The sequence below is a fragment of the Dasypus novemcinctus genome, chromosome 9 (assembly GCF_030445035.2).
Source record: "Dasypus novemcinctus isolate mDasNov1 chromosome 9, mDasNov1.1.hap2, whole genome shotgun sequence".
Lineage (NCBI taxonomy): Eukaryota > Metazoa > Chordata > Mammalia > Cingulata > Dasypodidae > Dasypus > Dasypus novemcinctus.
This window is the reverse complement of record NC_080681.1, coordinates 53011533-53027245: the sequence shown is the minus strand read 5'-3', so window position 1 is coordinate 53027245 and position 15713 is coordinate 53011533. Positions and strand designations below refer to the sequence as shown.

General features: G+C 41.5%; 1 protein-coding gene across 6 annotated transcripts in view; it reads right to left on the bottom strand.

Annotated features, from left to right (window-relative positions):
• The window catches only part of SLC44A5 (solute carrier family 44 member 5), a 398293-nt gene extending 392886 nt beyond the window's left edge, over positions 1-5407 (bottom strand). For 2 of the 6 annotated variants that reach the window (XM_058303355.1, XM_058303356.1), the window contains exon 1: positions 4411-4822. In XM_058303355.1, coding sequence (XP_058159338.1) covers positions 4411-4444 — 34 coding nt within the window. In that variant the 5' untranslated portion in view covers positions 4445-4822. Of the gene's footprint in view, positions 1-4410 lie in introns of all 6 variants that reach the window. The other 4 variants (XM_004482913.3, XM_058303353.1, XM_004482912.3 and 1 more) reach the window with 4 other exon arrangements.
• Between the last annotated feature and the right edge of the window lie 10306 nt (positions 5408-15713).

Sequence of the window (15713 nt, the reverse complement as noted above, 5' to 3'; positions counted from 1 at the left end):
TCTGAGACTCAAAAGCATAATTTCCCTGCAAACTAGCTATAAGGCAGCTACCTCTAAACTGGTAGTTTCTATCATTAATTCTTTCATGTTATTTTCATCTGTGAGATCTGTAATCCTTAAGAACAACCTAAGAATGATTAAGTAAAATCAAAGAGATCTTTTAAAGCCCATGTGTTTTTACTGTTAGAAATCCTTCACAAGCAAAACAAAAAAATCAGTCAAAAGCATATAGGTATCCTGATTTGAACTTCCCTTGTGTTTGAATTAGAGTGGTTTTTTTGGAACACTTTCACATCAGGCTTCCACTTCTCTTAGCAAAATCATTAATTGGTTAATGTTGTCTTAGAAACTTTCCCCTTCCCCATCACAACACTTTGCCTTTCATGAGCCCCTCTCTGTTACCTAGGAGCCCCTCATGCCGCCTTCCACATTCCACCTACTGAACAGCCATGTTCCAGATCCTTTATAATCTCCACTTTTATCAATAAATATGTTTTTCTGTGACTTATTTGCTTTGGGGGCTTGATAGATGACTAATCTGAAAATCTTTCCTAAAATGTTCATATTAGTCCTCATTCTTTCTAGAATTATTTGATTTTTAAGCAGAGACCTATCAACTTCTTAGCTCAAAATATTTTAGACATTTTAGTGAATAGGGAAAGGGGATATTTGAGTATAACTAGACCTTTTACAAAAGTAAGTCCTTTGAATCATCCCACTTGGCTAAGGAACTGATATAGGAAAGCAACTCTACCTGAAATCGTCACAGATAAGGAGTATAACCCTGAACATCTAATGAATATCCAATGCTTCCCATTGTACTTAAATTCTATTCTCCTTTTCATGGCCAACAAGATCTGGCTCTTCCTATCTGTCTTTACCTCATGTACTGCACTTCAGCCAAACTGGCCTGGTCTTCTGTCCTTGACCATGCTTAGATGCAACCTTATTCCTGCCCTAGGCCTGCAATGCTATGTTCCAGTTCTTGGCATGTAAATTACGCATTTGGTTGCCATCTTAAATGTCACCTCTTCAGACATTCTAAAGTAACTCCACAATCACTTTCCAGCACATGATCCTGTTTTATTTTCTTCATGATATTAATCCCTATGTGAAATTTTCTTGTTCACTTATTTGTTTACCTGTCTGTTCCAGGCTCCCACCTAATGTACTCCTCAATGTCTGTCATGCTCATCATTGTATCTCTCATGTTTTGCACAGAACCTAGTACATATTTGGTGCTCAATAAATATATATTGAATGAATGAATGAATGAATGGATGGATGAATCCAAGCAACTTTAAGCTTAAGGAATTGAATAAGAAATCCTTCTTGTACTAATATTGGAAAAGTAGAAGGGTATTAATATCATAACCAATATAACCTGTGTTTATAATACTTTTGTTGATCATGGGCAAAAGCATTTTTTATTAAAGACTTTTCAAATATTTAATTGATAGATTCTATTTGTCTTATTGAAAAGCAGTCCTTTGATAAGGTGCCACAAATGAATGCTAGTACCTGTTGGGAAATACTGCCAAATCATCTAATTCTTCTGTCAACGTTAAGAAACTGCATTTCCCCACCCCCAATTTTCATCTATTCTAGATATGTAGTCTCTATTGCTAGGACTTCAGAAGCCAATAAGCAACTTGCCTGTCACAAGCTCCAACGAATGATCTCTTCCCACATGCACTGTAGCTAAGCAGAGAAGCAGCTCACATAAGAGGATAACCAACACAGCATGGAATATTGGTAAACCTACAGCTTATTATCCAGCAAAGTTCATCCCAGCAGCCTGCCAAAAATAAAATTTATAAAAATCTAGCAATTTGGTTTTCTCCCAGGCAGTTCCAGTCTACTTGGTTGTAGCTTAGAAACATCAGAGAGCAGTTCAGCATACCAGCAGGTAGGTGCTATCGTAGAGCCTTCCTTCTAAACGGCAAAATTGAGGCAAGTCAATGGATTACAACTCCCTAAGGTTGCTTATGTTTTCTATAAAATACAACCAATCCTGCTTTGCTAAAGTGAGACTATCCTTCCTCAAAGATAGTTTATCTCAGTATCTTTTCTTCTAAGAAATATTAAATAAACTGGCTAAAAAAAAATCCTTAACATTAGTAGAGAGGAAAAAAAAAAACCCCACAAGTAAATAGTAGCTAAATAACAATTTTCCTTTTAAGAAAAACATGTATTTGAGAAAACCTTATTTTGTAAAGAATTACAAATTTCTTCAAACCATGTGTCCTGGGAAAACCCTTCCAGGGTAACTGTTAACACTTAGTGACAAAACTCTATTATCAACTATTCTCCAATTATTTCATCAAATTTAACTTATTTAAGAAAATACATACAATCCCATCTTGGGATACAGAAGAAAAACTTTTTGGGGGGTGGGGTAGAGAGGAGGATGTTTTTCATTTTTTTAAAACTCAAATCTCTTATAATAGCTCAATTATCATTAATTTGATATCCTTTGTATCTTCTTATGCTTCTACCAAGATATTAATTTCCAGGGTAAAATAGTCTTCACCTAGCATAGACTGTAAAACTGTAAAATTTTCTACATTTTTATGAACCATTTACAATCTGCAAGGTGTGGGGAGGGTAAGAAATGTATTCCTACCAATGGATAGCCACATCAGTAGTGCTGAAAACCAATTCTTCTGTTTCGCTCATTGTGCCATATGGTTCCATAAAAAAAGAGCGAACCAAAAGTGCAACCAATGCACCTTGTCAATCTTGGATTAGACTAATTCTTTGACATTATAGTAAGGTGAAGAAATTGTTCATAGATGACTATATTCTCATTCTTCCTTTACCCTCCTACCTCTAGAGACATGCTGATTCATTAGGAAAAGAAAATCAGAGGTGTAAGGCCTCTTTTGTTTTACAGGGATTGTAATATTTTTAAAGCAAATTCATTCTTTAAAATTATTATACATATGCTATAGTTCCAAATAAAAAATCTTGAGTGATTTGTGGTAACATTTTAAAATATTAATAATCATTGTTTTAAATCCTTTCCAATAAGTGATGTGAGTACTCTGGAGTAATTAAAAAGGAAGACTGAAGCACCAAGATAAAGTTGTGTCTCCCTAGTGACCTCTAGAGTGAAGCCAAGCTTTCACAAGCAAGACTTGGGGGGGCCGGAGGGGGGGGGGGGCGGAGAGAACAACATGTCAAAGCCCAGCGCTTTCCAATAGACCAAGGGGATATATTCAGTAACACGCCCCCTCCCATCTCAGAGTCAAGGTCCTATTTTATGTAAGCCAACCTTGCAAGTCTCCGCCTCCGGGACCATCACTCCACAGGGTTGAAATTCAACTTCAAACGCCTCCCTTTCCTCCTCTCCACCCCACCCCCCACCCCCAGGTCCAGTTCACCCATGTCCAGCATTCCTCCTCATCTGGCATGGTACTGAGCCAGCTTTCACTTCTCCGCAGTGCTGCAGACAACCTATCAGGCACTGCTGGTTCCCAGAGAGAGTGAGGGAGCAGGCCAGCGGCGACCTCTACCAGTGGGCGCTGCGTAAGGTGCACCTGCTCCTAGCGCTTCCGGCTCTGTTAGTCCCTGGACATCTGATGGCAGAACGCCGTCCAGGAGGCTCCCTCCCGGATTCTGTCCTGGTCCGCGCTGCGATGCTTTAAGTCAACACAGCAACAAGATCTTCCTTCTTTCCTCCCTACCATCGCTTCGCCCCCCTGAACTTTCCAACTTTATAAGCTCTGCTTGGAACGGAGCAACAGAGGGACGGCTCAACTGGGGTCATTTCCCTGCCTCGACAGTTCGGGGAGAGGAGAGCCTCCTGCAAGGACCCGCCTGTAGCCAGTCCCCTTGACTATCAAGATAAAGAAGAACCAGACAGTTCCACTCTCGTCCCGAGGACAGAGGTTAGAGAAATGGATGCAGAACTTGTCACCCCAGGGATAAAGGGGCGGGGCGGTTCTCTATCTCCCGCTCTCTCACTCATTCTGCTTTTCTCCACACACACTACAAAGAGCCCGGTTCCAAGAAGAATGCGATGCTAGATTTCCAAAGTGCACAGGAGCCAAGAGTCGCTTCTCTCCCCACTGCTCTGAGGGGAGAAAGGTGCAACAGCTATCCAAGCTCCAGGAGTAGGGAAAGGGGTGGGGGTGGGACAGGAGAGTCCCCAGGTTTCCCTAGGTTACAAAATAAAGGGACAAACTCATGTCAGTGTCTCAGGAGGACAGGGGCGGCGCAGCAGTGCTAAGATCCTCCCTACCCACCCACCCCCGCCTTTGCCCCCTCCCCCTCTGGGAGAAGACAAACTCTGCCTCCGCAGGCACCCTTCCACTTGGCCAAGCCTAGATGTAAACAAGCCCGCTCGAGGGTAGGACCGCAGGCGGGAGGTGGGATGGGGCGAGGTGGGGAGGAAGGGGGACTCACCCTTGATGCTGGGGAGCTCTCTCTTTCTGGCCATCTTCTGTCCCCTCCCCTCCCCCAGACCCCCCACGGGCTTCCTCCAACAGCAGCCCAGCGCCGGGAGCCGGCGCCGTGACTTCCAGGCGAGCTCTCGCCGTCGCTCTCAGCTCAGCTAGCTCTTTGTTGCTGTGATGGCATCTGCGAGGCGGCGGCGGCGGCCCGGCTGCGCGCTTGGCTCGGGCGAGCTCCGGCGGGCGCCGCCGCCCCTCTGCTCTCCGCCGCGCGGAGATGCGAACCTCGCGCTAGCTGGCGCTGATGTGGCCGCTGTGGCTGCGGCGGCTGCTGGTGGGGCTGCTGCTCCTGCTGGTGGAGCGGGCAGCGCTGGGTCCCTGGAGCGCCCGCCCAGCACTGACCTCCCCCTTTCCCACACTCTCCCTCCCTCACTCTCCCACCCCCAGTGCCCCGTCTGAGCCGCCAGCTCCAATCCAACCAGTGACGGCGCCGTCATCCAGCAGCCCCTGCTAGGGAAGGTGGCGGCGCCTGGGAGCTGCGGGGGGAAGCTGGGAGACCGCGGTCGTCTGGAGCCGGGAAGGAGTCTCCGGGAGCCCGCAGTCTGCCAGCCTGCCTCCCGGCCTTCGAAGCCCCCTCCCGGGAGGTAGGACCTGAGGAAGGAGGTGGCGTGGACCCGCGAAAGGCAAGCGTCTTCATAGGCCAAACGAACTCTGGTCAACTGAGAGAGAACGAGGTACCAACCCTGGCCACCTCCGCTCTCCGCCACCGCATCCTCTTCCAGGGCAACAAACCCGAATTCCAAGCAGGCGATGAGCCCCAGGGCACGCGAATGCCTCAGCCCGGTCCTCCAGGGAAGAGACGAGAAAGAGGGGAGAGGAGAACTAGAGACTGGTGGTAGGGCGAGAAATTAAATTCCCGAGGCAACCCATCTCCATTCACCTGGAAGAATGACCTAGTTAATGGCGATGAAGCTCTTAATAGCGATGGCTCAGGACAGTTCCCTGGGGTTGTGGGAAAAGAAGAAAGTTCACTCAATCAGGTGTTGAAGGAACTAGGAGGAGGAGGGGTGTTTTCATGGTCTCCAACAGAAACTTGGTCCTACGGCCCGCATTTTCTCGGTCTGATTGAGGGTTTGCCTTTGGAGAATTTTCATTTTCCAGAAGGAGCTGTTCTTTCGCCTACTGATAAGAGATGAGAAGGAATCTCGCCCTTATCCCAGAACTGCAAAGGCAGGCAAAAGTTTATGACCAGTCTAGGAATGGTAACAGCCTAGCTTTAAAGAATGGCAGGGAGTGGGGGGATGGGGAGAGAATTACCAGTGAGTGCCACAGCCTGGGAAGGATGCAAAATTCTTTTTCCCTGGCTGGAGCTAAGGTTTCCCCCAAACCCACATCTTATTTTGCAGCGATCTTCTTAACACTTCTCCTTTCCCCTCCTACGCTAAGCACAGTTCCCAAATCAGTCTGAGTATGTCAACATGCAGCGACTGAATTCACTGGTGTATAGCCAGAAGTTGCTCTAGCACCTACATGGTGTAGAACAAACAACCTGAGTTTTGGCCCTGCAATTTCATAGCTCTGACAACTCAAAACAAGTCATTTAATTTCTCTACTCTTCTGTTTCTTAGTCTGTAAAAGATCATCTCAAAGATTCTGTTCAGGTCTAACAAATGTTCTGAGATATCACAAGTTTTATTTTGAACCCTTTCCAAATTTAACTTTATATAACGTAATATTTTGAAGTAATCTGAAGAATGTGTGAAATACCCGATTTCTCTCACAACAAAGACGTGCATCAGAAATAAAGCACAAACAGCAAAATAGGCCCATTCTCCAACTATGACCAGAAATGAGGTTCATTCAAGATTTTCCTCTTCCAAAAAGCTACCTCTAATTTAATTCAAATCTACATGGGAAGCGGATGTGGCATTTGGGCTCCCATCTACCATATGGAGGGTCTCAGGTTTGGTTCCTGGGGCCTCCTGGTAAAAGCGAGCTTGCTGGCACAGAGAGCTGGCACAACATCATGATGCAATAAAAAAGAGACACAAAGAAGAGACAGCAAAAGACACAACAAACCAGGGAGCTAATATGGCTCGAGCAATTGAGAGCCTCTCTCCCACAACAGAAGGTCCCAGGATCCGTTCCCGATGCCTTGTAATGAGAAGATGAGAAGAGAAGACAAGCAGAGAAGCTGAAGTAAATGGACGCAGAGAACAGTGAGCCCAAGAGATGGGGGTGGGGGCGGGGATAAATAAACAAATCTAAAATAAAACTACTCTGTCACCTCTTCAAACATTTAAGGTATATAAATATTAGACTTTGTAAATAGACTATCTTATGTTTATATTTTATCATTAAGTACTAAGTATTACCTGTATTAGAATAATGCTTTACAGTTTATTCTTTACTTTCACATACTTTATTTCATTTGATCCTGATCATCAACTGTGAATTTGAGGGCACATTTTGTTTTCCATGTTTTAGAGATGAGAAAATGGGACTCAAGGAAGTGTAATAACTTGTCCACAGTTTCAGTGCAGCTTTCTAACTCACTCCTAAGTTTTTCCCATCACACCAGGTGCCTATGAAAAGGTTGGGTTTTTTTTTCTTCTTAATTCTTCCACATAGTCAATATTATTTTCCACAGAGGGCACTCACAATTTTAGTTGACTAATTATGTCTATTTTTCATACATGGATATGATCAACAATTTTATATTTTCAGGACTTCAAAGTGTTTTTACATGCACTGTCTGAATTGAATGTCACAACAACCATAGGAGATCATCAAAAAAGGTTTATTCAGTCCCACTGAACAAATGAGAAAACTAAGACTAAGGACATTAAGGTCACAACTACCCAGAACCTCGGCTTCCAGGCCAAGTATTTCCTGCATAGCCTACAATGACTGGGTGATTTTGGTCAAGGGTTGCACACAGAATGCCTACTGGGGGACCAATAAGGCAAAAAAAATAGCACAAAGAGCATACACATGTAGGTCATACCTGAGTGTGGGGACTGTGGAGAACTGAAAGTACTTACATCACTGCTCAGCTGCAGGTTATCTTGTGGGAATGGAGATCTCAGGTTGTAAGGAGACTGATTTTTTAAGAGGAATTAGAAATCTGCATTTTCAGGTATGTATCTTTTGTGATGTTGGCTTGCACTTGGGAGAAAAAACAGTGCAGACTTAACACACCGCATCCTATGGCCCCCTGTGTATACCCATCAGCAGGATTTAGACTATATGATCCTAGGGAATTAGAACTGAATCTTATCCTTAGGTATAGTTTTAATTTTGATGGCATCTATATGCCTTTAGAATTAGAGAGTATCAAGGTGTGCCCAATTAATAATTTATAAAGACAGATTTGTAGTGGTTTGTGTCTAAATTTCTGGGGAATTTTGGAGCCATCAATGAAAATGAACACAGGAAAGAAAATAGTCTTAAGACACATGTGATTCTGCAGGACACAAGGACACTTAAACATTTATTTCGTGATGATGATGATGACAAGAAATTAACAATGATGATAAGGAAAAAATGGGCCTGATGTCTGTTTTCCTGATATGAAGTTTCTGAATGTGCCTTTGAAAAAATAGCCATAGGAGATCTACACAATAACTGAAGAATATTGAATTCTCATCCTGGGGCACTCTGCCACATATTCTAATGGGACACCAGGAATCCCCTGGGTACAAGGGAAGTGTCTAGTGAAGGAGGACGGATCACTGTGATGAGACCTTGATATCGATGACTGTGCTTACGAACCTTTTCTTTTGAAATTAAAACTTAGCCTAGTGTTATATGCTACCTAAGAGTTACCTTCTGAGAGCCTCCTTGTTGCTTAAATGTGGCCTCTCTCTAAGCCAAACTCAGCATATAAATGCATTACTCCCCGCCCCCCACCTCTGGTTTGTGGGACATGACTCATGGGGATGAGCCTTCCTGGTACCAAGAGATTATTACCAAGTGTCAACTGGTATTGCACCTGGAAAAAGACCTTGACCAAAAGGGGGAAAGGGTAATACAAATGAGTTTTTACAGTCAAGAGATTTCAAAGTTAGTCAATAGGTCATTCCAGAGGTTATGTTTATGCACATCTCAGCAGGATCTCATTGACACCTACAGCAAATATTGTCTCAAATAGCAGGGTTCTTGAGGGCTCTGGAGACATCCAGACACTATAGGCAGGGCAGACAACTCAAGGGGTTGGTGCCCTGCTAGTGGGCCCTACACACCTGTTGGACTCAGCTGTGGTTTTCCTATACATGGCTCTTCTGCCCCTTCTATTTGAACCTATAGTTAGCACTAGACTTGATAGGGGTATGTCCAAGAGACTTAAAACTTTGGGCTTTCCATGTGCCATTTGGGCCCTGAATCTCATAAGAGATGCAACACCTACTCTCCAGTTCATTGGATTCACCCTGGACAACTAACAAGGAGATGATGATGGAAAAGTCTCATCCCAAGGAACAGAGAGAGTCTCCAACTGCAAGCAAAATAGTCCCATCCACCTGCCCCTCTCAATTAGAGGCAGAGTGGGCATCACCATCCAAGAATCCTCAGGATTTGGGAATGAATGATGGAGTAGGGTAGACTTGTTATTCTAGCAATGGAAGAACTTTTATCACTGTTGTGGAGGCAGCGGCCACTGGGGGTTCTGAGGTGAGGGACAGGGGAAAAAAGGTACAACATGGGGGCATTTTAAGGACATTGGAATGGACCTGAAGGAAGTTGCAATGAGAGATACAGGCAATTATATATTTTGTCAAAACTTAAAATTTGTGTGGGACAGAGATGTAAACTATAATCCACACTTAGTGGCAATGCTCCAATATGTGTTCATCAATTGTAACAGATGTACCACACTAATGAAGGATGTTGTTAATGTGGGAAAGTATGGAAGCAGTAGGGAGTGGGGCATATGGGAATCCCTATATTTCTTATGTAACATTTATGTAATCCAAGGTATTTTATTAAAATTTTTTAAAAAGTATTTTTAAAAAAGAAATATTAGAAAAAGAAAAAAAAATTAGCCATTGGAATAAATTAGAAACTTTAGTTAGACATAGGTGATTCCTGCCATGGAAAGACTATCTTTATAGCAAAAGATAGCCAGAATGAAAGAAAGGAGTACATAGCACTCATGTGGAAATATTAAACAAGCTCAGCAAGGGAAATGAACTTGTCATAGAAATTATACTAAAGACCAAAATGAAAATATAATTCATATTAATTGTATGTCATTACAATTGCAGTTAAAAGGTTGAAAAATATAACATTCAGAAGATTATTTTTGGCTGAAATATTTTATATTAAATGCCTACCCATAAGTAAAATACAATAGTTTAGAGAAAAGGAAAAGGAAAAACAAAAATCTCACTGATTTTTATCATGTTAATATAAAGACTGTCAAAAGAATTCAAACTTGCTCTACCATTTCACATATATATATATATATTATCCCCCACTCCATGGCCTTTTTTTTGCATGCTGTCTGCTCTCTGTGTCCATTCACTGTATGTTCCTCTGTCTGTATCTATTTATTTAATTTCCCTCCTCTCTTGCAGCTTGCTTACTGTCAGCTCTCTGTGTCCATTCCCTGCACGCTCTTCTGTGTTTTTGTTTTTTGGTTTTTTTTTGCTTGTCTCCCTTTTCTTTGTTGTGTCACCTTGCTGAGTCCACTCTTTGTGGCACTTGTGGGCCGGGCAGCTCTCCATGGCATCTGCGGGCTGGGCAGTGCTCTGCAGCATGCCGGTGAGCCTGCCTTCACAAGGAGGTCCCACAATGAAAACTCAGGGCCTCCCATATGGTAGACGGGAGTCCAACTGATTGAGCCACAGCCGCTTCCCTGCCCCACAATTTTTTAAAAGAAAACATGATATTCAGAATTATTATATACAAGAAAAAAATCATAAAACTCACCTTAGTGAGCTCTTAAGGGACTGTATTAGTCAGCCAAAGGGGTGCTGACGTAAAATACCAGAAATCGGTTTGTTTTTATAAAGGGTGTTTATTTGGGGTAGGAGTTTACAGATACCAGGCCATACAGCATAAGTTACTTCCCTCACCAAAGTCTATTTGGAGCAAGATGGCTGCAGACATCTGCGAGGGTTCAGGCTTCCTGGGTTCCTATGTTGCTGGGGCTTGCTTTCCTCTGGGTTCAAGGTTCCTTTCTTCCTGGGGCTAGCTTCTCTTTCCTCTGCCTACTGACTTCCTAGGGCTCCAGCTTAAGTATTCAGCATCAAACTCCAACATCAGAAAACCCTCAACTCTGTTCTTTGCTATACCTTTTATCTGTGAGTCCCCACCCCTTGATGGGTGCCCTAATTATAACTCAATCATGCCCAAGTACAGATCAGATTACAAATATAATCCAATACTTATTTTTGGAATTCATAACCTTATCAAACTGCTACAGGGACCCTACAATATTATGATTAGAGGTAAAGGAAGGTAATAAATAGAAAGGGAAGAGAGTGATATCAGCCAACTGGTGCATTTTTTAAATTCCTGAGGCACTTATATACTCAAAATCATCATGTGAAAGAGGGTGGGGAAACAGGCTGGTTTTTTTCACCCATACTATACACCTCCATGGAGGCCTGTACTTTATACATAACACTTCTTTCCCTTCTCTCTGATAACCGTGCTGGCACATATATTCATTATAATAAAGTTTTACCTGAATTAAAATAGAGGGTTCTGTAGTGAAAGCCTATAGAATCTTTGTCTTTTACCCACCCTGATTTCCTCTTCAATGATACTGACCTCAGAAAATTTGTAATTTCACTAATTTCACTTAGGTATGTTTGTATTACACAGAAAGACATGACATTCAGAGACTCATGGAACTAAAGTTAAATTCAAGGTTTCATACACAAAAATTATCACAGAGACCCCTAACGCTTTACTAATTTCAGAATAAACCTCTCCTACAGAAATAGCAGCCATACCCGTAACACTACTAGCACTAAAAGCAAAGGTAAGTACTGTGCGGAATCTGTGCAGAAGAAAATTTTACTTAATTATAGCAAGTTCAATTACCAACTATCATCTAACCTCAAAACTGCATCCCTTTAAAAGGGAGTTACCAAGGGTGTTTTTCTACACCCACAAGAAAGTGTATGTGCATTACAGGTTAACCTCACAGAAATCCAAGAGAAACAACAAAAAGTATTTTAGATGGTCTGGATCAGCTAGGTCTCTGATCTTATTACCCAGAAATTCCACTGCAGGAAGAGGCACACACCTGACTTGAGTAAGGGCAGAGTGCTGTTAGACATTAAATAAGGATAACCTGTTTTGTATGATCCACAGCTAAACTCTCAAGGCTTTCTGGAAAATATGAAAACAACTGAAATTGTTTTCTTTGATACCCCACTGGTCCTGCTCAAGGACAGAATATTCAATCTGATCTTTGCTAGCTTTCAGCTAAACAGCTTACCCAAAAACTGTTCCCAAGCTATCTTCACCACCCCCAGTTAAAATTTCTGTTTATAACTTTGTTCCTTGACTCAGTCTACCAACTGATATCCTCATATCTGAGTGAGCAATTTGCATGCCAAATAAATGACACACACATTAATAAACTAAATATTTCTGAGATATTTTTGACAATGGATGAAACTGCATTTCCCTTCTTTCTCTTTCCCTTTTCTATTCTATTTCTACTTATTCATCAATGATTTAACACTTACTCAACAAACAGTTATTGAGTAGCAGTATGTGCTATTCACTGTTAGAGGTTATTGGTTTAAAATAGAAGACTAAAACAAGGTCCATGCTTTCATGGTATTTACAGTTTTACAGAAGAAGATGAATTACCCAAATAAATAGATAATTACAAATTGTTATGAGTCCTATGGGAAGAAAAAAAGAACACGGTATTGTGGGAGAGGGTAACAAAGAACATAATTTAGGTCAGAGGTTCTTAACCTTTTTTATTCCACTGACCCCACTGCCAGTCAGGTGAAAACCACAGACCCCTTCTCAGAATGTAGCAGGAGATAATTTTATGACACTCAACTAGCATCATGTCTAACAACTGCCATAATTTCAAAGTATGGACAAGCATAAGCGATTTTTCAAGATGTGCAACAACTGTAATGTGATAGGAAATGAATACTACTGTAATTTATTGCATACATTCATAAGTGTAGGAAATGCTAGATTTCAGTTAGAAGTTAGAGAAAATAAAGATAATAAGTTGGTTTTTTAAAATCCAAGCTCACAGATCCCCTGAAATCTTTCAGGACCCCCAAAGGGTCCATGAACCCCTGGTTAAGAAGCTTTGATTTAGATTGAAAATGCCAAGGAAGACTTTTCTGAGGAAGTGATGTTTAAACAAAGAAGTGAAAGATAGGTAGGAAAGATCCAGGCAGAGTGAGGTGAAGGCTGCTCCAGGTAAAGGAAATAGCACGCTCAAAGGCTTCCATCATAAAATTGAACATCATGACAATGGTTTCCAAATTCTGCTCACACATCTCAAACTATTATATATATAGTTATTTTAAAATTGTATGTACTAGTGCACTAACATATTTTGCACATTATGAAACAGACAAAATTTAAAAAATTTTAAAGGACAAAGTTTTTTTTTTAAATGGACCATCTTGGACACGCCCAACTTAAGAGTACTGCTGCATTAGAAGAGCTGAATGAAGGCCAATGTGGCTAAAGTTTAATATGTGATGATCTTAAGCAGGGAAATTGTATGATCTAATTTATACTTTGAAATACCACTCTAAACTCTGTTGTATGGGTCATTTGAATAAGCCTAACAAATTAATTAAAAAGTTGCAGGGTTGGTTGAGAGTTAAAATTTGCAGAATAAGATTCAGATGTGCTGTGGAACCCTCATTGGTTTGGAGAGTGATAATGAAAATTTTCAGTTAAAAGTAACCAAGGACCTAAAATCAGTTCACTCCATAGCAGTGAAGACTCTGGCATCCTGATCTTAGATTCTAAATACCACTTTCCACTAAAAAGAAACACGGCTTTTTGGAAAAATGACTCCATGCCTGGAGCAAGAAAAGGATGAGGTGAACCTGGAACATTTTCCTGTGCCAGACATCAAGAATTGCTCAAACACTAATTAGGTCATGTCAAAAGGACACCTGAAGGGATGGTCCATTGATCAAATATATAACAATCTGAGGCACCAAAAAGAACAATGATAGAAATGGATTATAATATATGGAGCAACATAAAATATGAGTTCATAGTCATATTCAAAAGATAGAGAAAATGAGCCATTTTTTTCCATAAGAGGAAGTGCTAATAAATGTAGAAAAAATGATAGAATTAGAAAATCATTTTCCAACTCTGATGGAATAACTAAGGATCATCAATAGATGTTAAAACCACTGGGTAAAAGGTGGTTTGGGAACATGATATTCAGATGGTCTCAAAAATTATCCTGCCCCAAGGGGAGGGGGAGGGAGGAATAGAATAGATGGAACAGGGGTATTTAGTGGGCAATGGAAGTGAGTTACATGATCTTCAATGATGGCCACAGACCATGTTAAAATATCATCAAAATTCATGAAAGTGTGTCTAAATGTAAACCATTGACGATGATTAGTAGCTATGTTTCACTATTTGTATATCAGTTGTAACAAAGGTACCATCCACATATAAAAGGGTATTAATATGGGAAGGAGAAAAAGGGGAGGATGTTGTGTATATGGGAGTCCACTGTATTCTGTATGTGATATTACTGTGACCTAAAACTTCTTTGAAAAAAAAATGAAAATAAGACACTGGGGAATAAATGGAAGAAAATGTCATTCTAAATACAGGACAACAGATATTAAAATGATGAAAGGCAAAATGTCAAGAAAAAAGTTTTCAGTATTTTTCATTATTTTTAATATCCCAATCTTTTATTTTATTTCTACTTTAAAATTTTTTATGTATTTTATTTCTTACATTTAATCCTATCATTATTATTTCATCTTCTTATTAATTGTATTTGGCTATTTTATTGGCTTCATTTTTGAAGAAGCTTTGGATCACAGAAAGGTTACAACTGGGGCAGGGGAGGATCACTGATATGGGATGTCAGTGATGGGGATATATCGAAGGAAGTTCACCTGGGCATACATATAAGGTATATAAATGTGTTCATATATTCACAGGGCATTGTCACAGTAGGTAGAGACTCACACAAAAACCAAGAGAATACTGAATTCCCATCTTGGAGACCTCTGCCACATTCTTTAATGGAGCAGCAACAGCGGCAATGACTGGTGAATGAGGATGGTCCATTAATGGGGCCCTTGATATTGACGAATATCCTTTGCTTTTGAAATTGAAACTTAACCTAGTATTGTGTGGTGCCGAAGAGTTGTCTCCTGAGAGCCTCCTTGTTGCTGAAATGTGGTCTCTTTCTAAGCCAAATTCAGTACATAAATGCATTATCTTCCCCCCAGCATGGGACTTGACTCCTGGGGGTAAGCCTCCCTGGCACCAAGGGATTACTACCAAGCACCAATTAGCAATGCAACTTGAAAAAGACCTCTAATAAACAGGGGAAATGTAAAGACAAATTAGTTGATATGGCTGAGAGACTTCAAAGCTAGTCAGGAAGTCATCCTAGAGGTAACGCTTATGCACATTTCAGCAGAATCTCATAGACTGCCAAAGTGGATACTACCCCAAATAGTGGGGCTCCTGAGGGCTCTGGATACACCCAGGTCCTATGGTCAGGGAAGATAGCTCTGGAGTTTGGTGCTTACTTTGGAGTTTGTGCTCCTGAGAGCAACAAAATTTTACTCAGTTAGGGCTTCCCTACACATGGTTCATCTGTCCTTTCTATTTAAATGTATACTTGGAGCTGGAGTTTGTAGGTGTATGTCCAAGAGACTGGAATCTTTGGGTTGTCCATGTGCCAGCTGGGCCCTGAGCCTCAGCAGAGTTGCAACACCTACTCTCCAGTTCCTTGGACTCACCCGGGACAAATAACAAGGAGGTGAGGATGGACAACCACCATACCAAGGAAGAGAGAGAGCCTACAACTGCAAGTAAGAGCGTCCTATTCATTGGTTGTATGGGATCAAAGCCCCCTCTCAGTTAGAGGTGGAGTGGACATCACCATCCCAGAATCCTCAGGATTGGGGAATGAACCATGCACTGGAGTGGACTTACTGATGCTCTACTATAGAATTACTGTGATTCTAGCAATGGAAGAAATTACAATACTGATGTGGAGGCAGTGGCCACTGGAGGCTCTGGGGGCAGGGAGAGGGAAAAACAGGTGTAATATGGGTGCCCTTTTGGGACTTGGGAATCATCCTAAATGACATT